The sequence below is a fragment of the Musa acuminata genome, chromosome BXJ2-2, assembly GCF_036884655.1.
Source record: "Musa acuminata AAA Group cultivar baxijiao chromosome BXJ2-2, Cavendish_Baxijiao_AAA, whole genome shotgun sequence".
Classification (NCBI taxonomy): domain Eukaryota; kingdom Viridiplantae; phylum Streptophyta; class Magnoliopsida; order Zingiberales; family Musaceae; genus Musa; species Musa acuminata.
This window is the reverse complement of record NC_088339.1, coordinates 27,572,268-27,599,312: the sequence shown is the minus strand read 5'-3', so window position 1 is coordinate 27,599,312 and position 27,045 is coordinate 27,572,268. Positions and strand designations below refer to the sequence as shown.

Sequence of the window (27,045 nt, the reverse complement as noted above, 5' to 3'; positions counted from 1 at the left end):
GGCATGTGGGGGTGTTCCCCTTACTGATTCTCGAGCTGGCGTGGTGGTACACGGGTCGAACAACGCCTTTGTACGGATTTTGACATGGTGTGTGGCATCGGATGTCACGTATCTTTGGTCCAAAATATGCCTTATTAATCAATCACATCTCCTATCTCACTTTTTGTATATAAGGCCCATATTTTATCTTTTTTAAAGGAGAAATACAAGTTATTAGATCTCAACAAAAAATAGTTTGTGTCTCACAATTAATCCTTCATATATTTTATTATCTAATTATATTTTATTTTTAAATAACAATTTATAATATTATAACTTAAAATTCTAAATAAATTTCTAATTTGTATAACATCCTTTAAAAATATAAATTATTAGAAAATTCATATTCCTTATTTGAAATATTTTGGGATATCAGTTTTAGAAATTAGATAATTGTCTTAAAAAAATAAATTTTTTTTAAAAGATAATGTCTTATGTAAAATTAAATTAAACAATATGCTTTACTCTGTGATGCCGTCAAATGCAACGGCGAGTAGGGCTTGCCTTCATTCGATCATTCCGACGCCAACGCCGCTGCCGCTGCCGCCCCCTCGTCCTCTTCCTTCACATAACTGCCGTACGCAGTATCTGTCGCTGCCCTAGCCTTCTTGTTTGCAAGTCCCAGGGGCCTGCCGTCCGAGTTCAAATCCAACTTCACCAGATTGGAGGTACTTATTCCTCTGCTCGCCCAATTCCACTATTATTTTGCTCGTTCTCTGTTGCTCCGTTCCTTCGCAAGCATGTAGTGCTGGTGAGAATCGAGTTGGTGACTGACTGTTCTGATGAATTTTCTACATGACAGTTTCTCTGATTGATTTGAACGCAATTCATCTTGGTTTGGAGAGATTAATTGCTCAGTTAGGATTGGGAACATTTGTTTGATCTGCTGAGACTGAGCTAAGTTGCTGTATTTTGATTGCATTTATCAACCAATTGGACAACAGACATAGGACCATGGTATTTGCTTTGATGCATGAGTGTCATCTAGCTCCTTAAACTTCGTAGGGGAAAAATTGAGGGCCTGATGTTCTTGATTTGAGATATTTCTTTGGAGTTTTAGGAAGCTTCTGTGCATTTACCATTTTAAACATGTTGAAACATTCAAGTGATTTCTTTTTATGAAACAACTGTCTGCCGCCTTATGTCTGTAAGCACTGTAACCCTTTTATCATGATGATTTCTATGTGGTTAACGATCTCTTTCGTGCAGGTATCATGAGTATTCATTAATATAGCTGTTCCTGATCATTAAAAGAATGGCCAGTGCTTCGGTTCAGCCCACCACCCTTCCCGTTGTAGGTGCTTGTAGGAGCCAATGGCATCTTCAACGATCTGGGAAGGCTAGAAGGCCTTGCAATAAGATGTGCCATCTGCAACCATATTTTCCAAGTTTGAGAGGCTTTATGGGCTTGCAAATAACAGATAATTTGAAATTTTTATCAAGATCTGTGTGTGGTCTTCATTGTGTGGTCTCAGGGTATGTCTATAACCAACAGGGAAAAGCTAGGCAGGGAGCCACTGCAGCCATGCTTGACCTCTTCACAGAGAAGGCAATCAAGGTTATCATCCTTGCCCAAGAAGAAGCAAGACGGCTAGGCCATAAATATGTTGGGACAGAACAAATATTGGATGCTCTTATTGATGAAGGCACTGATGTCACTGTAAATGATTTAAAATCAGTGAGAAACAATCCTAAAGATGCACATGTTCAAAAGGTTATTCGAGGGGGAAGGAAATTTGTAGCCGATATGCCATTTTCACCGCAAGCAAAGCATGTCTTAGAACTTTCATTGAAGGAAGCTCGTCAACTTGGTATTTTCTACTGAACTTCCTAGGAATGGAGCTTTTATTGTAGATCGGACTTTTTCAACTGTAACTTCTTTGTATCTTATTTGTTGATTTCAAGTGCTATTATTTAGTACTAGTTTCTGATCTTCCATTTGCTATTAGTTGACCCATATGGCAATTTCTGGTTTCCTATTTTCTTACCTTCGATTCTTGTTTTTATCACATTTCTTAAATTTTCACTTCTTGTAATTCTTGAGGTGCAATTATCTTATTGATACAGTCTATCACTTGTGTTTTTGTGTTAGTGAGTGTACATATATTTAGCATCATTGTGATTCTCGCTTGCACTCACTACCAGTCAAGGGGAAGAATAGCCCCCTTGAACCCACATTTCTATATATGATATTATTGATTTTGGAGTTAACTTAAGCATACATGTCTTGAAAGTTGTTATTATTAGCATTTGGATGTACCTTAACTGCCACTAATAATATATGTTGTGTGCATTGTTATGTTCAATATTTTCACATATGTATTTATTTTTTCTACACATATGTTATATATGGTTTTAATTGTCTATATCTGATGTTCCTGATGAATAACTTAGGCATCCTGCATCTTATTTACCGAATAAGCGCCTTTAACGAGAATCTCTCATCTATTCTCAATACAAAAAATAAGTTAAATATTACCAAACACAAAGCCATTAAAGTGTGAGGAGTGCTCATAAATTTGACATCAGTTCCAAATCTGATGACATCTCCCTGCTTTGTGATGATATTCCTATTTCCACAAGAGGTTAAAAGTTGCCTCTAGTCTCCCCCTGCCTCTATATCTAATGTGGTAGTGGATGGTGAATGATGATAAATGGCAAATGCAAGAGTTTAAATGACTAACAAACATAATGGTAGCAGCATCTCTTATGTTTCAGTTTCTTTTTTGACTTTTCTCCCTCTAGACTTTCCTCTTGTCCTTTCCTTCCTGCCTCTCCTTCCTTTTCTCTTCTTTTGAGTCTGTCAAGTCAACTAGAATTGGTCAAAATCGACTAATTTTAATTGATCTTTATCAGTTCTTGTAATTTTAAAGTAATTTGTCGGTATAAGGCCGAGGACTTAGCTAAAATATGATCGGCCTTTGACGATATTGATATAGATTGAGTGTAGTGGAATTGACCAACACTACAAGCTATGATTGCAATATCTATTGTTATGCTTGTCCAGACAGCATGTGTAGCAACTCTCTTAGCTTTTTGGATATTTGGTTTCCAAATATTTTCATCAACATGTCTATAACAAGACAACATGCATACACAATCAACAAGGACAACCACATGAACGTTTGTTTGTTGGCACTTTTTTTAGTGGGATGGAGGTGGGAGTTGAACTATAATTTGTTGAATTTTCAGGTCATAACTATATAGGATTGGAGCACTTGCTTATTGGGTTACTTCATCGGGTTGAAGGCATAGCTACTTATGTGCTTGAGAATTATGGAGTTGATCCAAGCAACATAAATACTCAGGCAAGCCTTAAATCTTAAGAAAATCTGCATATGTGCTTCTAACAAACTCTATAAATTTGTAGCGATTTTTAATGTATTTCTCTCAAAATGAAAAGATTTACATGATACATACCTTTTAGATCTTTATCTGGAAACTTCCATTTGTACATTCTAATCTTGATGCACACCAGAAATGGGTCTATTGATTGATTTCTAAAGGTATCTGATGAACTAAGTTATAAAGAGATATATATGAACTTCCTAATGGGCAAAAGTTTTCAACTTGTGCAGGGATACAAGAGAAGGAAAGCCCCTTGATTTGGACCTTGATCTACATTGCTGTGCCTGTGATAGTATCTATGATGGTTATATTTGAACAAAACTGTGTTAATAGGTTATATAATGGTTGGTGGAAGTATTTGGAATTTCCAAATTGTTGGTCCATGATTAATCACTAATTATTTTTTGCTACAAAAGATTGATTAATTTAGAAATAGAGTAATAACTGATTGTCTTACATATATATTAATATTCATTTTCTATATTCTACGGGTTAAGTTGATTGAGATTTTATATGGTTAGTTGAATCATTTCAGCATGTATGATTCTTTTGAACAAAAAAATATGAAGACCTTTATTAACCTTGCTGTGCTTCTTCGCATAGTGTTGGTTTGTACTAGAGCTATTTCTTGTAGCCAATTCTGACCCATCACTTGATTTTATCATTAGATTAGTAAGCAATGTTGGAACTTGGCTGAGCCACAGGTTTAAAGAAACAACCAAGTCAAAAAAGACCCTGGTTCTTTGGCAAAGAGCCTGACCATGTCTGTTTCTGTGTCATTTGTTAACTCGGCTGAGTCAGCCCAAGCTTTATTGAAGCTCACCAAGTCAATAGCTGTGATTTTTTTATAAGTTACAGAGACACAACCAAATATGAGGAATACAGCAATTGACATTAAAAGAATCAAAGGAACAGCAAGATGGAAAGTTCTGTTCTGGCTTTTTGCCTCTACACATCATTGCTTTCTATTTTTCAAGAGTTAAAAAAGAAAAATAAAAGAAAAGAGCACTTGGGGAATGAGACACGAGGGAACATTTTTGAGCAAGAGATGTGTCAGCATCTTATAGTTCTCCTTCCTTTTTCCTTCTTTTCTTCATCTTATATTTGCCTTTGTCTTTTTTGTTTCATTCTTTTGTTATTTTGCCTTTTGTTTGATGTTTCATAGTCCCATACCGTCTTTTGTTTGGTTAAAGGATGATTTAAACTGTTGGGCATCCAGGTTAATGTAAAGTAACTTGCTGGTACTGTATCTTTTCGTTGTTATTAATAATGGGGAATTTTGGTGTACTTGGTATGGCACATCAGAGTTTGAACTTTTAGATTTAAGTGCAGTTTTTGTTATTCTCAGAATATATAATATGGATAGCTGATGGATTATTTGGGATGACAAGCTTGTTGTTGTTGTTTGATAGCAAAGAATCAATTACATGACATACATGATATACAACAATTTTCTTTTCTTTTATTCTGTTGTTGGAGCTCTTTGAACACAAGTCTTGACTCGTCCAAGTTAACTCAGTTGACTTGGCCATTCATATTCAAGGGGCACCAAACTGAGTTTAGATGTTTCTATCATGATTGAGTTCGATGGAATAACTGGCCTATTGACTTTGTTAAACTTAAATTTCTGGCCCAAAATGTTTAGGCTGAAGTTAACAGTACTACACCCATCAAACCTATATATGCCAGTCAAAGTCTTAGTCTACTTTTGATGTGAGACTAAATCGGGAGTGTTATAATCTCCCCCACTTAAGGGCTTAACATCCTCGACATGGTCTAATATAACCCAGATCAAATCCTAACATGGTGCATGTGAGGCATTACCCAATGGTGGTTCCGACGTATCTTCCGGTCCCGTTCACGGGTAGCCTTTTCCTACTTGAACTTCTCACCATGTCCCAATACTAAACTAAGTTTGATATCAATTGTTATGACCTGCCCTGATGAGATAGTTGACCTATTAACTTCGTTGAATCAAAACCACTGGCTCAAAATGTTTAAGCTGAAGTCAATAGTAGTACACTTATCAGGCTCTTATAAGCCACCTATCATATCCTAATAAGCTAATCAAAGTTTTAGTTCACTTCCAATGTGAGCAGTGATTTAAAAAGGCGCTCAGGCAAGGCGAGACCCGAGCATCTCGCTTCATTTCCAGGCGGCGCGCTTCAAAGAGGCGCCGCCTGGGCGCTCGCCCAAGCCCAGGTGCAGGGCACTTCGGGTGAGCGCCTAGGTTAAACCAGGTGACCAAACCAACGTTTGAGGTCTGGTTCGGTCTTCGGTGCTTTAGTTGGTTCAATCGAACCAACTAAAGCATCGATATCAGCGTGACTTCCCCAACCCTAACCCTGCTCGCTGTCGCCGCTCGCCGCTCTCGCTGCTGCTGCCGTTGCTTGCCGCTCCCACTATTGCCGCTTGCCGCTACCGCTGCTACTATTGCCATTGTCTCCGCTCGCCGCTTCCACTCCCGCTGCTGCTGCCGTTGCTCGCTGCTACCGTTGCCACTGTCTCCGCTCGCCACTTCCGCTCCCGCTCCTGCTGATCGTTGCTGCCAGTGCCACTGTCGTCACTTGCCGCTCCCGCTGTCGCTGCTGCTGCTTGTTGCTATCGCTGCCATTGTCGTCGCTCGCAGCTGCGTCTCTCGCTCTTCTCAGTCAACACCCTCGGTCTTCCAACTCTTCCCTTACACTTTTCGATAGTATACTGTAACAGTATACTGTTAATTGTATACTAGTAATAGTATTTGTATTTATTAGATTAATTTAATAGCATATTTGTATTTAAAAATTTAAATAATTATATTAATTAATTATATTATATATTTTTATATTTTAGGGCATCATTTCTCTCGGGTGAGCGCCTCAGTCGTTTTTGGATCTTGGCGCCTAGCGCTTTTTAAATCACCGAATGTGAGCTAAATCAGAGGTGTTACAATTTTAAACCTTGTTATGAACAGACTCCTCAAAATAAAATAAACAAGCATTCTGGTCCATTGCAAATAATGATCTTTATCTGGACAGTATGCAAAAGTAAACAAGTACTTTTGTGTGTGCAAGTGTGCAATGTGTTATATGCTAATATCTAAATAACTTCTGCAAGACTTACAAACTTATTCTATTACAGGTTTGTGAATTATGGAGCCAGGATACAAAGCTAAAAGCTCAGATAACTTCTCTAGTTGACAAGGAAAAAGAGAGAAACCAAGTAAAGATTAAGGCAGTTTCTTCAGATCTAGTCGTGACAGAAGCAGACATGAAGCAAACTGCATCTTCTTGGACTGAAATTTCTGTGGAGAATGTCATGCACAAAGAGTCTGGCCACTTCATAAGCCACAACATCCAAACCCACAAAATCCCTTCTTCCTTCACCAAAATCCCTTCATGGGTGTCATTGCGTTCCTCCCTCTCCCCTTCTCCCTCTTTCCAAGCCCAACAGGAGAATGGCCTCCTTGAGAGCCTCCACGTTCTTTCCCTGACCAACCAGGGCAGATTTCATGAAGCACGGGAGTTCCTTGGTTTCATGGACTCCTCAGGCATCTGCATAAAGCCCCATGTTTACCAATCACTCTTTACAGCTTGCGGCACCTGGAAATCCCTGGATGATGGACGGTTCTTCCACCATCACATGCTGAAGAGGATCAGAAATAGAAACCTGGATGCTTCCCTTGCTGATTGCCTCCTTAAGATGTACTTTGACTGTTCAGGTCTTGATGATGCTTGTAAAGTTTTCAAGGAAATGTCTAGTAGGATGTTGAGTAGTTGGAGCATTATGATATGTGGTTTTGCTCGCAGTGGGTATCTTCAAGAAGCCATTCAACTTTTCTCTAAAATGAAAATTGAAGGACTTGACCCGGATATGACAGTTTTTGCCAACTTGTTGCGTACATGCTCGAATGACTTAGAGTTCGAGCTTGGCAAACAGATTCATTCGTACATGATAAGAATTGGGTTCATATCTGATGTCTTCTCTGATACAGAGCTTGTTAATATGTATGCTAAATGTGGGTGCTTGGATACCTCAGCTCTTCTTTTAGATCGCATGGTGGAGAGGAATGCTGTGTCTTGGACTAGTCTGATGGTTGGTTATACCCAGGTTGGGAGGCAGTATGAGGCGTTGGTCTTGTTTAAGCGGATGATGTGGGAAGGCACAAAGTTAGATCAGTTTGTGTTCTCAATCGTCCTCAAGGCATGTTCTGAGATGGAGAATTGGGAGGCAGGGAGGCAAGTTCATGGGTGCATTATCAAATTGGGGATGGATTCTGATGTCTCAGCAGGAACACCTATTGTTAACTTTTATGTCAAGTGTGGGAATATATTTGAAGCTCAAAATGCCTTTGATAGGATCTGTCAACCTAATGAGGTTTCATGGAGTGCTATTATTGCTGGTTATTCCCAAGTGGGTAGATATGAGGAGTGCTTCCGGATGTTCAGATACTTGAGGAGTAGAAAAATGACACGAAATTCATTCATATATTCTAGCCTTTTTCAAGCGTCTTCTGCATTAACTGATTCCAGTTCTGGTAGTCAATTGCATGCTGATGCAATAAAGAGAGGGCTTGTCTCCAACCTTGTTGGTGATAGTGCTTTGGTTACCATGTATGCAAGATGTGGTAATTTGGATTATGCACGTAGGGCTTTTGAGTTGATTGCTGAACCTGATACTGTCGCATGGACAGCTATTATTGCAGGATGTTCTTATCATGGTCAGGCTTTGGAAGCTCTGGATCTTTTCAATAAGATGCTCAGTTGTCAGGTTAAGCCAAATTCCATCACATTTACTGGTATTTTGAATGCATGTAGTCATACTGGGTTGGTTTCTTTGGCGAGAGAATATTTAGATTCAATGTATAGGGTTTATGGTGTGGAAGCAACTTCTGATCATTTTAACTGTATGATTGATGTTTACTGTCGTGCTGGCTATTTGGAAAGGGCGTATGAATTAATCAGATCTGGTTCCTTCCAACCTGATGCTCTAAGTTGGAAGATGTTGTTGAGTGGATGCACCACTTATCAAAATGTGGATCTTGGGAAGGTTGCAGGGGAGAATCTTCTTAGTATGGATCCCAATGATGCTGCTGCCTATATCCTCATATTTAACATGTATGCTGCAGCAGGTAGGTGGGTGGAGGCGGCCTCAGTTAGAAGGATGATGAATGGAAGACGTATTAAGAAGGAAGTTAGTTGCAGTTGGATAACAGTTAAGGGTAGTGTTCATAGATTCATTGTGGGAGATAAACACCATCCTTTAACCAAACAAATATACTGCAAGTTAGATGAATTGGACAGACAAATAATGGTATCTGAATCCAATGTCACAACAGACAGAAACTCGAATGTCTTGCACAAAGAGCGTATGGAGCAGCTTCTTGACCACAGTGAGAGGCTAGCAATTGCCTTTGGGCTTATATCGGTACCAACATGTTGCCCAATTTTGGTCTTCAAAAATCTTCGTGTTTGTAACGAGTGTCATTCTTTTACAAAGATGGTGTCCAAAGTAACTGGGCGTGAGATAATTGTAAGGGACTCAAGTCGATTCCATCATTTTAAAAATGGAAGGTGTTCTTGTAATGACTTTTGGTGACCACAGTGTAGGTGTAAATTACTAAGCTCATTGAGGTCAGAAAATGTCTTTTGTTTGACTGAAGCACTATACCAACTGAATCAAATCTTCAATTTTTGTCCATATGCAAACATCAACAGAAAAATTATCAGTATAGGAGATGAAAATACTGGAAGGTGTTTTGATCAAAATGGGGACGCCTCGAGGTAACTTCACATCAGTTTTGTCCTTGAAATTCTTCAGCTAGTTATAACTGGTTTCAGTTCTTGGTGTCGTGAGATTAGACTTCTAATCTTTGCCAGTGAAGTCATATCCTTGGAAAGTTGAATTTGGTTCTAGATATTTTCCCATCGGTCCTCTTCCAGTGGTCAGGCCGGAAAGGCTTCAAATAACTGATGTTCTTTCTTTCCTGGATTCATCATTATTACCAATGAATGTACCAATTCCACCACTGTCATCAAAGTAGCCATATTCCTAGTTATTGTTTGGTTTGTCATTATCACAACTAAATTGCTGTTCACAATGCAATAACAGCTACCATCATTTTCAACCACAACGAAGGACACCGCTGACACTATCTTTACAGTCATCATTGTCGTGATGAAATATACTTCTTGAAAATATCTTTAATAGTTAATTTAATTGAACTGGTGGATATTCTTTGTTCTTTACCTAATTGCAAAGTCTTTTCCACATAATGAATGCTTAAAGCATGTCTTTCTCTTTTGCTTAGTTGAAATATCCTAAACAGTTAAACTAGCTTTATTGTAAGTATTTTGTTTCTTTTATTAATTCTGGATCCAATTAGTGAAATAACTAAGTATTTTTAAGGGTTCATTGCATTTGTGTGTTCACAAGGATTTGCAATAGCCTGTCATGTGTCAGTCACCTGCAATAAAGAAGTTTCCCTAGATTATATACCAGAATAATATTCTTTATCCCCCTTATTAGTTATTACTGATCCTCTTTCTTCAATGACTCCTACCACCCTAATAAAGCAATTGACTCGATTGAAGAAGGTGGGTTTCATTTTAGGCTTCACCATGTTTAGGTTAGGTTTTATTTTCCATGAATTTGTTATGATGTCCCATGTTTAAGTAAGACTTGTCATTGACAGCTTCCATGGGAGATCAGAGAACTTGTCGAATTGCTCAAGGAGATTACAGAAGAGAACAAGGTATTCTGCAGCCATGATTTGAAAAGATCTGTCTCATATTTTCAATCAGGTATTAAATGATATCATTATACTGCCATCAATAACTACATTGTTTGCAATAAGATGGGCTTTTTTTTCTTATGTAGGGCTCAAAATCCATTCCAAGTGCCGATCTGTTTGGTCACAGTACAGAAGACCCTGGGCTGATCATGACTGCTGTTGACATCATCAACCATATCTCTTTCCAGGTTCATTTTTGAAAGTGATATGTAATTCAATTTTCTGACTAATTATTTTTCAATATTAATTTAGATCAGGAATATATCTTAGAGGAATTTCATGAATATCCAAAAGAATGATTTATACAGGGAGGGAGCTTTCCTAACATTTGCTATGAGAATTCTTAAACTTTTTTTTACGAGAATCACATTATGTTGATTTAATTTCAGGGTCTCTGCATATTTAGAAATGTACTGCCAGTGTTTTGCAAGATATGTTCTCATCCATAAGAATTACCTTGGGTGCCACTTGCATTTCTAGGCAGCACAGGATACATCCTCCCTAAAGAACATAGCTGGATCTCCAGCTTCCATCCTTATCAATGCTGTCAAAGACACAATCCCTCAAGTGTGTTGCATAGGATCTAGTCGACATGCAGTATCAATGGCTGGCTGCTCATCCACACAGATTAGTTTGAACATCTCAAGTTATAAGCTTTAAAAGCACAGCTTCATTCTTTCCCCCGGAAGATATTATTGTACATTTCCTATTCACATTCAATGTATTATGCAGTTATATATATATATATATATATATATATATATATATATATATATATATATATATATATATATATATATATATATATTGATGAACAGAAGTTTGTCTATCTTGATTGTAGTTGTATAAATGCTCAAAATGTTTGGTTTGTATGTATGAACCTGGCAATTGCCAAAGTCTGCTGGTGTTTGTAGTCATCATACACAGTTTCTGCTGCTTTGCAGACTAAAATTCTGCTGGTGTTTGTAGTCATCACACAGTTTTTGCTGCTTCTCAGACTATGGGTTACATTTATGCATGCTATGATGGTATTCATCTACATTTGTTTGAGGCTTAATATATGTTTTTGTTATGAAAATAAAAAAAGTGGCTCTTGCTGTTTTCTTTTTTGCTTCTTCGTTTGCTCATTTGTTAGCAAACTTATGTCAAATGGAAGCTTTGACTTGTGCTTGCATGCTATAATGGTCTAGTCATCTGCATTTCTTTGTGGCTTAATATATGTTTTTGTTGTGAAAAACGAAAAAGTGGCTCTTGCTGTTTTCTTTTTGCTTCTTCGTTTGCTCATTTGTTAGCAAACTTATGTCAAATGTAAGCTTTGATTTATTTCTGTCGCATTGTTGAAGTCTTCCGTAAGTGTCGATTAAAAACAAGTGAAGGAAATGATTCCGAAAACAAATTCCGCGTTGCGGACATCAAATGCTACCACTCTGATGTGGTTCCACAACGGGGCCCAATAAGGATTGCTTTCAGGCGTTGGGCTTAACGGTCCGTTGGGCCCAATTATTGGTCGGACGTTCTTATCCGAAACCACCGCATCCAATCTGAACAGAACCGGTCCCGACCCTCTCCCGGCGTAATACGCCCACCGCCGCCTCCCCTCTCCGTCCCTCTCTCGTCATCCAATCCCCCCTTCTCGTTTGATCTTATCGGTGATTAAGAGCTGAAGGGTTCCTCGTGATGAAGGATGTGAAGGGATCCTTCGAGCACAGCATTGGATGGAGAGCGGCGCAGAGCCCCAGAAGGTAAGCCTCTTCCGCGCTCCATCGCTGCCCGGGTCTGTTGTTATTGTCATCGCTAGGTTGTCGTTGTGCTGCTTGTGGGTGGATCGTCGCCGTGCATGCTTGATGAGAACAAGACGTGCTTGTGATCGGGTGGGCGATTGTGGTAATTTATGGTTTTTGATCGGGTCAACGCATTGGTAATTTGATGATCTTTTGTTAGTTTTAGAGACATGTTTAGCTTAGAGACATATTTCGTCGACCTACTTGTGTCTTTTAAGTTTTATGGTTCTCTATTTGCTGGCAATTGAACCTAACCATACATACGGCGCGTTTCTCAACAGATTCTGCCATTCCACTTCTTTTCTCATCTGTTGTTTCTTTCTTCCTGCATATGGAGAGATCAGCTCTAGAAGTTTTTGTTATCTACTTTTGTGCATTAAAAGTCTTGTTTTGAGTCTTTTTTGACATCTAAGAGTTTTGATATAATTGAAGGTTCAAGTTCTGTAGCTAATGGGAATCATATTTTCAGAGTTTTAGGTCACTCCTTTGGAAGAATTTTATAGAGCACATCTGCTATATAGATGCTTTGTAAGAACTTGAAGCCATAATTGGAAATTTACCATTTCTTTTGTGCAAAATAATTGTTACTTTAGCAGTAATCTCACTTTCTTCCATCTTGTCCTCCCTTGGGATACCTTTTCTCCTGAATTGTTGCAATTCCCGATAGGAGGGTCATGTCCTATCGAGTTGGAAGGCCCGATAAGCAGCACACAAGTTAGTAGGTTGAATGTCAAATACATAATTGACACGAAGAGATGGGGGAATCAAATCTCAGTTGTATGACAACATGTGAAGATAAAAATATGATGTGCAAAATAGACTAAATCCATTCTATCTCTTTTGGAATTGATTGAGCAAAGATCAATTGTATTCAGAAACACCTAACATTTTTAGAAAATCCTCATTTTAATTATCAGCCCAGGCTGACTTTTATATAATCTCAGTGCCAGCTAATTCCTCAGTAGTGAAGCAAACATTTGTTGGTTTCAATTAATCTTGTTGATCTCATTTAATTGCTAATCAAATTTTCAATTGATGTCATCAGTCTTGATTGATTTCTATTTAATCTTGGAGGACAGTCAAAGGTTTTGCCTATATTTGGAAACCCAGTTGTCCCTCTTGAGGTTGTGATTTAGAACTAAGTAAGACTAACTTTTAGCCATGAAAAAAATATGTGAAAGAACCTCCACCATGCATTGTTCTTCTTCTTGTTGTATATCTGTAATTTTAAATGATAAAAGTTTATTATATTTATTGTTTTATCTTGAATGAGATTAGCATGGCTTCTCAGATTACGTCATCGTGCTGCATTCAACTTCTCGTATGTCTTAGGTTCTCATTTAGTGGGACCCAGAAATCATAGCCTTAATAAGTAATGAAATGTAGATTTTAACATGTTGAATACTTGTCATTACATCTTTGTGAAAAACCTTCATTAATATTTATGCTAGATTGAGTAGATATTAAAGGCGTAAGAGCATTTAGTTACTTTCTTTAGTTTATTTCTTTCATGGTTGGTCATGAAATTTTATGGAAGTCATGCTTATTCAAGAAGGAATTTCATTTATTTGTTTTTTCATAGTTGAGTAAGTACTAACAAATAATAACCACACCCAGATATCTTTGTCCAGTTGACAAAAACCTTGCTGATTTATCACCATATTTGGTTTCCATGAAATGATAATTTATTTAATTTACTAAACAGTTACATAGTTTGAGATTTTTCGACATAGTTTGACATTTTTCTCTGGAAATAACATCCAACTTAGTTATAATAATCAGTTTGTGATTGGGAACTATATTTTTTTACTCAGGACTATTACAAAGTTCTGGAGGTTGACTATGATGCAACAGATGAGACTATCAGATTAAGCTACCGAAGACTTGCATTAGTAAGTTATCTCTGTTCTCTATAATCTTCTCTTGACAGACCGTTACTCAGCAGAAACATCTCTTGTTTGGCAAATGTTCACTAAGAATTTCATGTCCATCTATTACTAGAGGTGGCATCCTGACAAGCATAAGGGAAATAGTGATGTCACTGCAAAGTTTCAGGAGATTAATGAAGCTTACCAAGGTGATCTTACAAATTCTGTTTAAAGCTTCTGTGTAAATATTTTGTTCAGTTCCATCTTGTTATTCTGGAATCTCAATGAGTCATGGTGAAGAAACCATAAAATCAACTCAAAAAAGGATGAGACAAGAACTAACGAATTTCTATGGTTTGTGACTGTTCGCAGTACTAAGTGATCCAGATAAGCGACTTGAATATGACATATCGGGTAGTTATGAGATTGATAGGTACAGTTTACGGGTATGTTTTCAGCCAGCTACTTATGAATTGGATTTTATTACAGCATACTGTTTAATAATGTTGAGCTGCCAAAATAACCTATATATCTTATCATTGTTTTTCCTTGATCCAGGAATATCTTTCCAGATTCAAAGGAATGATACTTACCTGCAATGGTCTTGGTATCAACCCTCCATCATGGTAATTACTACTTGTAGATCTCGTCGCCCACAAGAAATGCTATTTAGGTGAATAAATCACCCTTGGAAAATTTTGAGACCTAGTCACCATGTCTGTGTAGAAGTGACATTGTCCCTGACAGTTAACAGGGGCTGATTCAGTCCACCTAAATAGAAACGTTCCCTAGTAAATGTCATGTACCCGGTCCTTGTTGCCGCTAATGTCAAGAATGACATCAAGAAAATGAGTTATGTATTGATTACTATTTTGATGATTTGGTTACTATGTTTTCAGGTCACAGCAGCTGATGGAAACTGAACCCATTGATCAATAGGACTGGATTTCTCATTGTTGTCATTTGTTTTTCCCCTCTTTTTTATTCAGATATGCCCTTTCTTATTGTCTTGAAACCGAGAATCATCACAATTGTCAATTTATTCTCCAAGTGATACCAACAAAATGGCAAGGAATTCTCCAAGTGAAAATTTAAATGGAGATCGATGGGCAACGAAGGACTTCAATTTACTTGTTCTTCTACTTTACTTCAATTGAAATTCCTCAAGTTGGTTCAGACCAGTGAAGTTCTGCTGTTATCATGGCCGATGTTCTTGATCACTTCTTATACTGTGTACACTTGATCTGTTGGGAAACACTAGTCAATGATTGTCTTGTTCAATCTGTGGATGGGTCATGCATATCCTATGCTTTGTATTCCCCTTCTTGATGACTAAGAAATACCAATGATTGTCTTGTCCAATCTGTGGATGGGTCATGCATATCCTATGCTTTGTATTCCCCTTCTTGATGACTAAGAAATACCAATGATTGTCTTGTCCAATCTGTGGATGGGTCATGCATATCCTATGTTTTGTATTCCCCTTCTTGATGATTAAAAAATACCTTTCAAAATCTTCCTGCATAGGTTACCGCAGTCTGATGGATCACTTCAACCAGAGATATAATTATTGTTGTTTTGTTTTGCAGATGTTTTTGTATGCAGAGCATGTTCTACTAATCAAACTTGCATGGCCTTGATCATGTCCTCCTTTCCAGACTATTATTTTGGTACTTTCTAGTTCCTAGTATTTATTGCCCTATTGTACGTCGCTGTTTTGGAATTTGTATAGCCGTGATTAAAATGCAATGTTGTATATATTTTTTATTATTAATATAACATAATTCCAAATTAGTGTAATTGATGTTAAATTTTGTCTAGCCTTTGATTTTTTCAAAGACCTATTACTAATTATATACAATACTTTGTATCTAAAAGCTCTTTTTTTTATCTTATGAAGTTTATTGTATATTTATGGATCGTATACCATCCATTTTGTAATATGGTATAAATGTGAATGCATATATAAGAAAAAATTACCAATGTGTAGGAAAGCATTGAGATTTGCCTCTCGTGACGCGTTACACTAAAGATTGTAATATCAAAGGTTTATAAAATAATAATATCCACGGAAAATAAATGTCTTGCAACGCAATTGGTGCATGCGTTTTCGCAGCTGCGCTGCCATCACGTGCGCCTCTCGTGATGCTGGGCTTTCTCGGGCAACGACGGCGTTGAATGTTTTGTTGGAAGATTAAACGCAACCGAATAAGAAATAACACAAGAAAAAGAACCCATAAAAGAAACAAGAACAACCGGATCCCTCTCGGAAGGTCCCAAACCCTCTTCCCTTCTCCTCCTCCTCGTCGTCCTCCTCCTCAAATCTTGACCTTTAGAACCTCTGCATCTCAGATCCGTGATCCCTCGAGGAGGATCCCTAGGTCTTGGCCTGCGTGGGTCCTGCGGGAGGAGCTCCTCCCCGCGTTTCTTGGCTCGGCGATTTTGGCTTGCCGACGGATCTCGATCCGCCGTGATCCTTCTGGGACCGGAGTCTCTGCCGTGGAAGAGATGCCTGTGGCGGCATCGGCCATATACTTCTTGAATCTCCGCGGCGATGTGCTCATCAATCGCCTCTACCGCGACGATGTTGGGTACGCGTCTTTCTTTGCTTGTTATGGCTTTCGAATCGCTTGTTTCATTTTCCCTGCCAGATCTTAATTATTTCGGCTGAAGATTTTGGCTGGAACGGATGTGTATGAGGTTCGAGATTTTGGAGGAGCGGTTAATTCGAACAAAAGTTTGTTTGATTTTTTAGCATGTCTGGTCAATTGTGCACTTGATTGGGTGATATGCCACCGGTAATATCTTGAAGAGTACAAGTCCGGATTTGTTTAACTGGCGTCAACTGGAAATTGACTCTGAAGAATCTTGTTTCATTTCTTTTTCTATTTGCTTCTTGATGCCTTGAACCACCTCGCCCTTGAGCATATATTTTGACTCTGAAATTTATTTAAATTACTAGTCGAATTACTTGATTTTTCTTGAAAATTCCATGTCTTAAAATTCGGTGTTTGTCTCAGTGGCAATATGGTGGATGCATTTCGGATGCATATAATGCAGACAAAAGAACTAGGTACTTGCCCTGTTCGGCAAATTGGAGGCTGCTCCTTTCTTTACATGAGAATTAGCAATGTGTACATTGTGATCGTCGTTAGCAGCAATGCCAATGTTGCCTGTGCATTCAAGTTTGTCGTCGAGGTAAGTTGCCTTGGTAACCACTTGGGTGCTGTTCTTGTGAACAACTTGGAGTTACATATGCTTGCTAGATAGTTTGGAAGGAGTATGCTATAGAATTATTGAGTTGTTGGTACATCATTTCGCTATCCTGGATTGATGCTATTCTGGTTATTGCAGTTTGGTTTCTGGTTAATAACCTAAATATGGTAATGTCTGATTGCTAGATATTTTAGAAGGAATTTTCTCTAATTTGCTGCTACATCAATTTTCTAATTCAGATATCATGTTATGCTAGTTAATGCAGTTGGTTCCTGGTTAACTTAGATACTGGGAATGTCAAGCTGTCTTTCCTTGTCTGAAGTCTTGTTGTTTCTCTTAGTTCTCCATCAAGTATAACTGTTATCCAGTATTGGAAATTGTTACCAGTAGGCTGCTATGAATAACAACTTAAAGAGTGAGAATTACTTGGAAGGGACAGAGAGCGAGGGAGGGAGGTCCCTTGTTGGATTGATATGTACCAAAGAGAGAAGAGGAAGGAAGAAGAGTCAATGAAGAAACAGGAGGAAGAGCAAGGAAGAAGAGGAGTCAGTGGAGGAAGTAGGAGGACGAGGAAGGAAAAAACGGAGGAGTTGGAGGAAGAGGAAGGAAGAAGAGGAGAAGAGGAGGAGAAGAGTTGAAGGAGTACTGTGGTGGATGGGGGCTGGCGAATGGCAGATCAGTGAGTGCGAGCAGCTGTGGGTCTCATCGCTAGTGTGAGACATTGCATGTCCCTGCTCTGCAACCCTAATTGGAATGTGTGTGTGTGTGTATGTGATATTTCTTCTGCTTTACTGTCAGCATTGTCTGTTTGGGATCCTAACACTAGTCACATCATTTATTTAATCATTGTTTTGCTGTTCTACATAATAAAGGATACTTTCATGATTTGCTCATTGATCATTTATGCCTGCATCAGGAATTTTTAGTGTTATTTATACATAGTGCAAGTAAATGATAGTATGTGAACTCTGTCTTACTACTTGAAGCTGGTAATAAACAACTGTTAGAAAAGTTATCACATTATCTGTTATGAAGTGTAATATTCTTTTTCTTGACTCCTATTTCTTTTGTTAACATTCATTCTTCTTTTAACATGAACAGGCTGTTGCATTATTTAAATCGTATTTTGGTGGTGCATTTGATGAAGATGCCATTAGGAATAACTTCGTTTTAATTTATGAGCTTCTTGATGGTATGTACTGCTTGTCTTATTTGGTGCAGTTCTTATGGCTTGCATTTTGTTTATTTTGTTTATTATTTATGATATTATTGTATTAAATTTTTGTAGTTTTGTTGAGCATAATTTTTAAACCATATATGCTTTTCATACTCTACCTATATTGCTAGTACCATGCTGCCTATTGTTATGATTATCTACATGTTTATGATATTCAAAAGAAATTATTATGTCATAAAAAAGAAGGATCTATGAGCACGTGCATTTTAAGGGTGAGGAAGTTAGAGGTTTTAGTTGATTTCTGTGATTAGCATTTCCTAGTAATTAGTGTTCTTGGTGTAGCAACATTAATTGTGGTGAGTAAATAATGGTGATCATGTTCATTGATTTTGCTTGAAGCGCTGGTTTAGTCTTGGAAACTTCTAAGGAGATTGAAGAGATGTTTTTAATATAGTAGTAATGGTTGGTTGAATTGGAGGGTTAGATCTTGACATCTTGTTTGTCATGATATCATACAAGGTAAATGTACCACAATAAGACTTCAAACTGATTGTATTAGCATAAGCTGGTGGTAGCACCAATTCATGATAAGATGGAGGGAATTGTTTAAGGTGGTTTAATCATTTTTAGGAAAGATTGTGTGTTGAATACACTTCCTACTTGGTGCTTCTTTAGTTTGAGGAAGATTAGAAGCCTCTCAAAGATTAAATTAAAGAAAACCGAATAATTAATTGCTAAAAATTGCCAAAAAATAGAAACAAAGCAAGCAATTAAAGGTGTGTTTTGGGACTCATAAGTTTTCCTGTTATTTATAGACAACTTAATGGAAATAATTTTAGAGTTTGCTGAAATTAGGAACTAGCATTAAACTGTGGTAGGATGCTTAGGAACTAGCATGAGGATTGAGAATCTTTATGCAACTTGAGTTTTGGTTTATCTTATTACAAAGATGAGGTAAGGTTTTGCCTTTTTCTGTGAACCGGCATACAGCAGCAGGTATTTGCTGGTTTGGGTATGAGGTAGGATGTGGATTGCCACATTTCGGGTTGTTTGGACCTATACTTGCACTACCCATTGCCGTCTGCTCATCGCCAGTTGTTAGCGGCCCATTGGTCTTCTCCATACTCTTATTCTTCTTCTACCATGATATATACCATCAGACCGTGTTGGTATGCTGATGCATAATGGATCCATACTGCACTACCCATGGATCACTATGGGCTTGGTACCCAAAATGAGAAAACTTAAGATGAGAAATTATTAGCAAACAATATCCATACTGTAAAAATATTCATAGAAGCCAGCATCACATACAAGTTGTAGTATTAGTTTTTATATCATGATACCATTTGTGTTCCTTGATTATATTAACTTTATCATTCTCTCATGTGTGTGTGTGTGTGTAGAGAGAGAGAGAGAGAGAGAGAGAGAGAGAGAGAGATAAGAAGTTTTGGTATAATGACCATGATATTTTTTTGTTAATTTGCAGAGATTATGGATTTTGGGTACCCTCAAAATCTTTCACCTGAAATTTTGAAGCTTTACATAACTCAGGAAGGTGTTCGGTCACCATTCTCCTCCAAGGTTAGATGTACAGGGTTTTATTTCTCTTAACAAAGAAGAACCAAGTGGTTGACATATTACCATTTGAATTATCATTCACAACCATAAATTTCAACTTTACAGTTAAACCATGCTTGAATTAATAGAAATTTTTTATTCATTAACCACATTTTTCTAATTTTGTTTATGCAATATTAGCCCTCAGACAAGCCCGTTCCCAATGCAACTCTACAAGTTACAGGTGCCGTTGGTTGGCGACGTGAGGGTCTTGTATATAAAAAGAATGAGGTGACTTTACTGGAGTTTGTTTCCATATGTATAACTATTAGTGTGAGAAACTCTATTCTAATGCTAGTATTTTTTAGGTCTTTCTGGACATCGTCGAAAGTGTTAATCTTCTTATGTCCTCCAAAGGTTTGTTCAATTTGTTTTTTTGTGTCTAAAAAGCTCTTTCATTACTCCAAGTCTCCAACTTAGTTTGTTTTCCTTAAAATATCTTTATGTTACTTGAATATTGTTCATAGGAAGTGTTCTACGTTGTGATGTGACGGGAAAGATTCTCATGAAATGCTTCCTCTCTGGGATGCCTGATCTAAAGCTAGGCTTAAATGATAAGATTGGTCTTGAAAAGGAGTCACAACTCAAATCCAGACCTATAAAAAGGTAAATAAGCTAGAATTGTTACTTTGTTGAGAAACTGTTTTGATCATACATCAAATATCTCATTGTTCATTTTGCTTAGAAACGATGGCCAAGCTTCGCTGCAAAATATACCATCATATATTAATATTTGAAAGTGGGGAACATCTTAAGAAACTGTTTGGAGGAAGATAGGTAGCCATTGGATTTTTTAAACATCTGCATTCCAAGATGCCACCAAAGAAGGAGCAATCTTACTATGTTGCCACTTGGACCTGTTAACGGACGCAACCATTGGCTCAAGCATGGCCTCCAAGCTCATTGTTAGGTGACGTCAGATAGGTGAATAATCAAATAGGGCCAGGCTTGGGTTGGCCAGGTCAAGTTTAGGCTTGGCTGAGCAAACAAATAAAAAGAGTATAGTGTTTCAAATAAAACGAGTACTGTTATTGTCAAAACTACTTCTCAGGGAAGGTCTGGGATTCAAGGCCCCATTTGTGGACTTTTTTGACATTTTAGAAGCATTGTAAATAATTATGACAGTGAGTTGGATGGTTTAGAATTTGTAAAATTCATCAGGGTCAAGCCTAAAAAAAAGGACAAAAATTAACCAAGACAGGCCAAAACTGGGCAAGTAAACTATAAATGTAGGGTCAGGCTGGCAGCTAGGTCTGATGTGAAAAGATGCATTTGCATCATGGTTGCTATCTGCGCAGCTTCATTTTTCAGTGTCAGGTCCAAACCATAGAAAACACTCTGCAGAATTTAGGCTGCATACATATCTACTCAAGTTCAACTTTTTCTCAAAATCAAGTCCTTGAACGGCATGCATCTTTTTTTGCACCCCAGTTCTAGTCACCTGTGCTATCCTTTATGCAATATATTGTCATCATAGCTTGGTGTCATGTAAATTGAATTAATATCTGGAACTAACAATAGTCCTTTTCTTTTTCCAGTGGGAAAACCATAGAACTTGATGATGTCACTTTCCACCAATGTGTAAACTTGACAAGGTTCAACTCAGAAAAGACAGTCAGTTTTGTGCCGCCTGATGGTGAATTTGAACTGATGAAGTAATTTTTCTATGCGGTTATTGCTGGGGATGCCTTTGTTCAGTTTTTATATTGGCAACATGACTTTTTGGTTCAGTAAATTCTTGAATTTATCTGCTGTTTATTTCCTTGTCAATGTGCGGAAATGGTCTATAATGTCTGTCCTCTATAATCATCAATTTGAATCATGCTCATAACGTTTATATTTTTGTTTTTTAACTTAGCTCAATTATCAATCTCATATAGTAGGGTTTGAACTGATGTGCTGTATATAAACTTTTAATCAGTTGAGTGTCTAAGCATTACACGCGAGACCCGAATGATTGTGATAAGCACATTCACACATTATATATGTTATGTTTGGCTGAATTTTTCTTGAATAAGCATTGTATTGATTTGCCATGTTCAAAATTTTTAATGTTACAAGCAGCAAAGCAATGTTTAATTAGAAGGGATCACATGTTAACAGATACATGAAATTTGCTTGATGTTTAAAATGAGATTATTTGGACTTTTATTTGTAAGCTTAAATTTATAAATGAGTTAGAAATGATCTTCACTAGATGCCGAAGCTGTAGAAGTTCCAAAAGTTTAAGAGTGGATGGCTCTTAGAGCTTTTAAAAGTAGAACTGTTATGTAATTTTGCAGTCTTTAGACATATAATGATTCTTCAGAAAGCTTTTACTCCTGATTAAAGGTAGTACAAATTCTAATCCTTCAATATCGTCTCTTTATCCATTGAATTTTCTGTAAATTTCATATTGATTTGATTTAAAACTTCCTTTATTATTTAGTACATGCTTCATGCTGGTATACAGTACAATCAGGGATTTTTGTGCCAATTACCATATGTTCAGTATGTGAAGCTTTTGATGGAAGCTAATAACATGTATAAATACCTTGTAATTATAGGATCCGGAAGTACGTAAAAAATCTTTTGTTATGATTCAATAACTGTATTCAAGTAATTGTCATGGTTGTTGATTTTAAACAATTTACTTGAATTACTAAAGCAATTGATCAGCAAAATAGTTGGCAGGTTCAGTTTTAATGTTGAATGCTAGCCATATATTTGCAATGATTTAATCTTTTAGGAAGCTTTAAATGTTTTGATTTAAATCATAGTCAAGAGATCTAATGATTTTTTGTTTAGGAAACTCATTAATTTCGCAGATAAAGAACATACAGGAAGCTTCTAGTGTTTTTGTTATATGATATGGCTGCATATCAATGATTGTTTGATGTAGGACGAGAAAAAGAAAGGCTTGCCCTGTAATTATAATTTGTTATGTCATATAATGTGTATTAGAATAAAGGCATAAAATGTTTCAACAGTAAAGTATAATAGAATGGTAGTATGGTATTATTGGTTGGTACAAGCTTTTAGTTGTCTGTTTTAGCTTTAGATTTTGTAAATTAATAAATAATGACAAGCGAAGTATCTTGTTCTTTTGCAATCTGATACATGTAAATATGTTGTTGTCGTACTGTGGCCTAGGAATTGTAGAGGCCAACTTTTTTTGGAAGTCGTTCTCAAGGTTGACTTGTTTTCTAGGTATCGCATAACTGAGGGTGTAAATCTACCATTTCGTGTGTTGCCAACAATCAAGGAATTAGGTAGAACAAGGATGGAAGTAAACGTCAAGGTTAGTCTGATACATATTATAGGTGTACACTTGTATTTTTCATGTATTCTAAACCATGATATTCAGGTTAAAAGCGTCTTTGGTGCAAAAATGTTCGCGCTTGGTGTTGTGGTAAAAGTTCCAGTTCCTAAGCAAACTGCAAAAACAAGTTTCCAAGTGACATCTGGTCGGGCCAAATATAATGCTTCCATAGACTGCTTGGTGTGGAAGTAAGTTTTATTTATTACTCTTTTTTGGTGTTTCATGTTCCTTTTGTGTCATGATAAGCTTTATGTGTGTTTCTGTTTGTAATTGACTAGATTTTTTTTATCTTGAACTATAAACTGATGTAGAACATGCAGATAATGTTTTTTAAGGAGAACGTTCAAACTCTGTGATGCTTTTCTTTCTTCTACTTGTATGCTAGATTTACAACAATACAAATTGTAAATCTGAACTATTTAGGTTTGGTATTTAGTACAAAAATATCTCAGGCTTTATTTATTTTAAGCCATTAACATATAACTAAAAAGTGATGGCCCAATGTTTCATGAAAATAACTGGAATACATTTACTGCCTTTGATTTACTTCCAAGTGCATTTTTTTATTAATCTTGGAAAGGGATATTTTCTTCTAGTGGTTTACCATAACCTGTTTCGGTGCCATGGCATATTCTAGTTGTCCAGACCATTTGTGATGCTTGGCATTATGCTATTTCAAAATTCAAATCCTAGTGGCACAAACATTTGTTATGTGGCTGGTTAACTTCCCTTTGACATGTTTGAAGAGTCGCAAGTAACTTCTTTATTGCACCTTAATTCATTCCTTATATCTATATTTGGATTACAGACTGTGTACATTGACCCTATCTGATATTATCTTCAACAAAATTGTGATATTGATAATGATATTATTCATAGAGTAAAAATAATATGATTAAAATTGGCAAGGGACATGATCATGGGATTTTTTTGAGATTAAAAGAAAAGTTTAAAATAGACCAACAATACTTAATGGATCTTTAAGTGTTGGGAGTGAAGAAATAATATATATATGAAACATTTGTGTTGGTAAAATGAGAATGCTGAGATGGATACGTGGAGATATTTAGAAAGATAGGAAAAGAAATGTTTCCATTTGTTAGCAATTAGGCGTCATTTCAAAAGATCAAATAAAATGAAGGAGAATCATTATCATGTCCGTTAGAAGATGTGAAAAAATTATCATGTGTTACGAGAAGATGTGCAGTCCTAAAAATAACTCAATAAAAACTATAAATAAAAATTTAAATATTTTTAACTTATTTAAAGATATAGCTTTTTATATATCTTAATGGCGGCAAGCGATCCATATGGTCAGCCTCAAATAGTTGGGAATTTACAGCTTTGATATTGTTGTTGTTGCTGATGTTGTGTATGCATGAGCTAGCTTATTACTAAGTCCGGGTCGTGGTGGTAGATCTTAGATAGATGTTATTGTTTAAAGTAATTTGTAATGCACTAATTTGGCAAGATGAGTTGATTCAGATAAGGGGTGCAGGGAGAATTAGTGAATCGTTAAGAAGACTGCACCAGAAACAACATACTTAATGACCATTAGTATTTCTAGCGATATTGCCCTCAACAGAGGTTAGTGAGGGGAAAGGATCTGTGTAGCTAAAAAGAAGCAGATCTCTGGCTGGTAAGTAGCATTAGTTTCACTGCAACTCTTATCTTGCCTAAATTTGCCATGGCTAGGTTGTAGCAACATTATGACCAATGTGGTTAATCTTAAAATTCAACAATTTATGATATATATGGTTCATTACTTTGTCTATTGAATTGTCATGCTATCAAGCCGTTGCTTGCTCATCTAGACATTGTTTCGGGTCATAGAACAGTGTTATGCTGTTGTGCAGACTTTTGAGGCTAAAGATGTTGGCGTGTCTGTTTGGAAGTAACACCTAAAGAAAGTATCTTATTATCCACTTGGTAATTCTATTTCGGTATAATCACTCAAAATCATTCTGGCAAAATCCTTTAACTAGTATTTTGAAAGTCATAATTGGTTGCTTGTATTTTGTTATTTCAATTATCATTTTGTGACTAATTTTATCCTTCCCTTTAATGTGATGTTTCTGGATTCTGTAGTAGTTAATTACTCAATAAAACATTAAACTTGCAGGATTAGAAAATTTCCGGGGCAAACTGAGTCAACCATGAGTGCAGAGGTTGAGTTGATTTCGACAATGGCAGAAAAGAAATCATGGACCCGGCCACCTATTCAAATGGAATTCCAGGTATTCATTCTTTTCCTTATTTTATGCATGCCAATGTTTATTTCTGCTTTGGAAGATGCTAGAGTTTTCAGTTAAGCCATAATTTTTTCACTGTTTCCTTCTCCCCATAAACAGACCGGACATGCCAGATCAAGGCAGACTAATATCTTTTTGATCCTTGAATAGTAGATTTTCTGGTAAAGGCACTTAGTTTGTGGGTGTTTTGGGGGATGGAGGCATACTATATAAGTAGGAACCAGGAGGATACTAGATATCTCCGGGATGGTAATTTAATCACACAAGCTCACCATGTGAAACTTGTCAGACATGCTATTTAGACTATTTTTTATTGAACCTTCTGATCGAGAGGTGTAAAATTCACATATAGATTGCTTGATGGTTTAAATAAGACCCTATTTTTTTTTTCAAGACCATAAAATTTTCGTATTTCTGTCCTTGTGTATGTTTTCGTTTCTAAAACCTGGACTGGTTCTATGGCAGAAAATTGTGCAAAATATTCCCTCAATAGCCTCTTATTTATACAGATTAGGTCAGGCTAATAGGTGTTCTGTATCGGAATTTTTTGTGGTTTCTTAAAATAGGCACTCTTGGTTTTATTTGTTGATTTAATCTCTAGAACTGGATGCTACATATGTATGTCCTTGTGTTGATTTTGTGATTCCACAGGTTCCAATGTTCACCGCATCAGGTCTACGTGTCCGCTTTCTCAAGGTATAAAATGGAGTTACACTATTGCCATAATTAAGCCACTTTATTGAATTTTCCTAGTACTAGCTCAAATCTTTTTGTAGGTGTGGGAGAAGAGCGGGTACAACACAGTAGAATGGGTTCGTTACATTACAAAAGCTGGATCATATGAGATAAGATGCTAGTTCATGATCTGATTCCAAACAGGTATTAGCACATATTCCGCAGGGTGTGTTGTTTCCAGTGGATCAATCTCCCACCATGAGGTCGGAGTGCAGTGAAATTGTTTAATGAATTCGTAATTGAATGATCGTCTGTGCGTTTATAGAAAAAAGTTGTTTTTTGTTATGTTTTTCTTTAAGGTCTCCTTTCTAGTTGATTGTCAGATGTGTTTGTTGTAACAGCATTGATTCCAGTTTATTAGAAATATTTGTTTTTAGTCAAGTGGCATGGAGATCAAAGCATAATATAAGCTGACACCATATAGTAATATGCCCAAGTTTTTAATATATATTTACATGCCTCCAAAGATATTGCTGTAAATACGGCAACAAAGTTTATTACATATATACTCTTTCAAAACTCAATAATGTACAATTGTAGTTAATATGAGCAAGAGAAACTTGGAACTTCATAAATACCATCAGATTGGGTGTTTCCCCCTTATTGTAATATTACTTGTGATCTCTAAAACGTTTATCTTCGGATTGAAATGTGTGCCGTGAAAGTAAAGAGAAAAGTGAGGAAGTGTTTACATTTTTTAAAATTTTAATTGAAATAAAATTAAAAAAGTGATAGGTGTGTGTAGTGACTGAGAAATTTACAGAATTTTTTTAAGACGAAACCCCCCGAATGGCATTTCTTTTCTAATGTAATATGTTGAGAGAGACTGTGGTTTTGTTTCAAAAATTTTAACGTACATGTTAGCCTCGCAATCACTCTCTCTCTCTCTCTCTCTCTCTCTCTATATATATATATATATATATATATATATATATA

At 36.7% G+C, this 27,045-nt stretch overlaps 3 protein-coding genes across 6 annotated transcripts; all 3 read left to right on the top strand.

Moving 5' to 3' along the window:
• The first annotated feature begins 521 nt into the window (after positions 1-521).
• LOC135583082 (pentatricopeptide repeat-containing protein At5g13270, chloroplastic-like) lies at positions 522-9,066 on the top strand. 3 transcript variants are annotated; one of them, XM_065096194.1, is made up of 4 exons: positions 522-707; positions 1,338-1,850; positions 3,232-3,347; positions 6,508-9,066. In XM_065096194.1, the coding sequence occupies exons 2-4, from the start codon at positions 1,400-1,402 to the stop codon at positions 8,962-8,964; spliced, it is 3,024 nt and encodes a 1,007-aa protein (XP_064952266.1). In that variant the 5' UTR covers positions 522-707; positions 1,338-1,399; the 3' UTR covers positions 8,965-9,066. The 3 variants fall into 3 exon arrangements, with proteins under 3 accessions (XP_064952266.1, XP_064952265.1, XP_064952267.1); XM_065096193.1 differs by having other exon boundaries at positions 1,249-1,850; XM_065096195.1 differs by lacking the exon at positions 522-707 and adding an exon at positions 3,618-3,731 and having other exon boundaries at positions 1,828-1,850.
• A 2,628-nt stretch (positions 9,067-11,694) lies between these two features.
• Positions 11,695-15,608, top strand: LOC135605748 (uncharacterized). 2 transcript variants are annotated; one of them, XM_065096192.1, is made up of 6 exons: positions 11,695-11,901; positions 13,755-13,832; positions 13,942-14,017; positions 14,181-14,254; positions 14,367-14,434; positions 15,398-15,608. In XM_065096192.1, coding segments are annotated over exons 1-6 (324 nt in total). In that variant the 5' UTR covers positions 11,695-11,874; the 3' UTR covers positions 15,399-15,608. The 2 variants fall into 2 exon arrangements, with proteins under 2 accessions (XP_064952264.1, XP_064952263.1); XM_065096191.1 differs by lacking the exon at positions 15,398-15,608 and adding an exon at positions 14,708-15,251.
• Positions 15,609-16,030: 422 nt separating this feature from the next.
• LOC135605747 (AP-2 complex subunit mu) lies at positions 16,031-26,490 on the top strand. The gene is made up of 13 exons (XM_065096190.1): positions 16,031-16,399; positions 16,829-17,006; positions 18,126-18,216; positions 19,691-19,785; positions 19,963-20,052; positions 20,130-20,178; positions 20,289-20,427; positions 21,360-21,476; positions 23,011-23,101; positions 23,168-23,310; positions 25,245-25,359; positions 26,026-26,070; positions 26,151-26,490. The coding sequence occupies exons 1-13, from the start codon at positions 16,317-16,319 to the stop codon at positions 26,229-26,231; spliced, it is 1,317 nt and encodes a 438-aa protein (XP_064952262.1). The 5' UTR covers positions 16,031-16,316; the 3' UTR covers positions 26,232-26,490.
• Positions 26,491-27,045: the final 555 nt, after the last annotated feature.

Excerpts from the sequence above, each read along its gene's own strand:
- LOC135605748 (XM_065096191.1), top strand. The coding sequence starts at position 11,875 with ATGGAGAGCGGCGCAGAGCCCCAGAAG. Across the intron at positions 13,833-13,941 it reads GCTACCGAAGACTTGCATTA|AGGTGGCATCCTGACAAGCA; the intron begins GTAAGTTATCTC and ends ATCTATTACTAG. Across the intron at positions 14,018-14,180 it reads GATTAATGAAGCTTACCAAG|TACTAAGTGATCCAGATAAG; the intron begins GTGATCTTACAA and ends GACTGTTCGCAG.
- LOC135583082 (XM_065096193.1), top strand. The coding sequence starts at position 1,295 with ATGGCCAGTGCTTCGGTTCAGCCCACCACCCTTCCCGTTGTAGGTGCT. Across the intron at positions 1,851-3,231 it reads GAAGGAAGCTCGTCAACTTG|GTCATAACTATATAGGATTG; the intron begins GTATTTTCTACT and ends TTGAATTTTCAG. Across the intron at positions 3,348-6,507 it reads CAAGCAACATAAATACTCAG|GTTTGTGAATTATGGAGCCA; the intron begins GCAAGCCTTAAA and ends ATTCTATTACAG.
- LOC135605747 (XM_065096190.1), top strand. The coding sequence starts at position 16,317 with ATGCCTGTGGCGGCATCGGCCATATACTTCTTGAATCTCCGCGGCGAT. Across the intron at positions 23,102-23,167 it reads GGATGGAAGTAAACGTCAAG|GTTAAAAGCGTCTTTGGTGC; the intron begins GTTAGTCTGATA and ends CATGATATTCAG. Across the intron at positions 26,071-26,150 it reads TACGTGTCCGCTTTCTCAAG|GTGTGGGAGAAGAGCGGGTA; the intron begins GTATAAAATGGA and ends ATCTTTTTGTAG.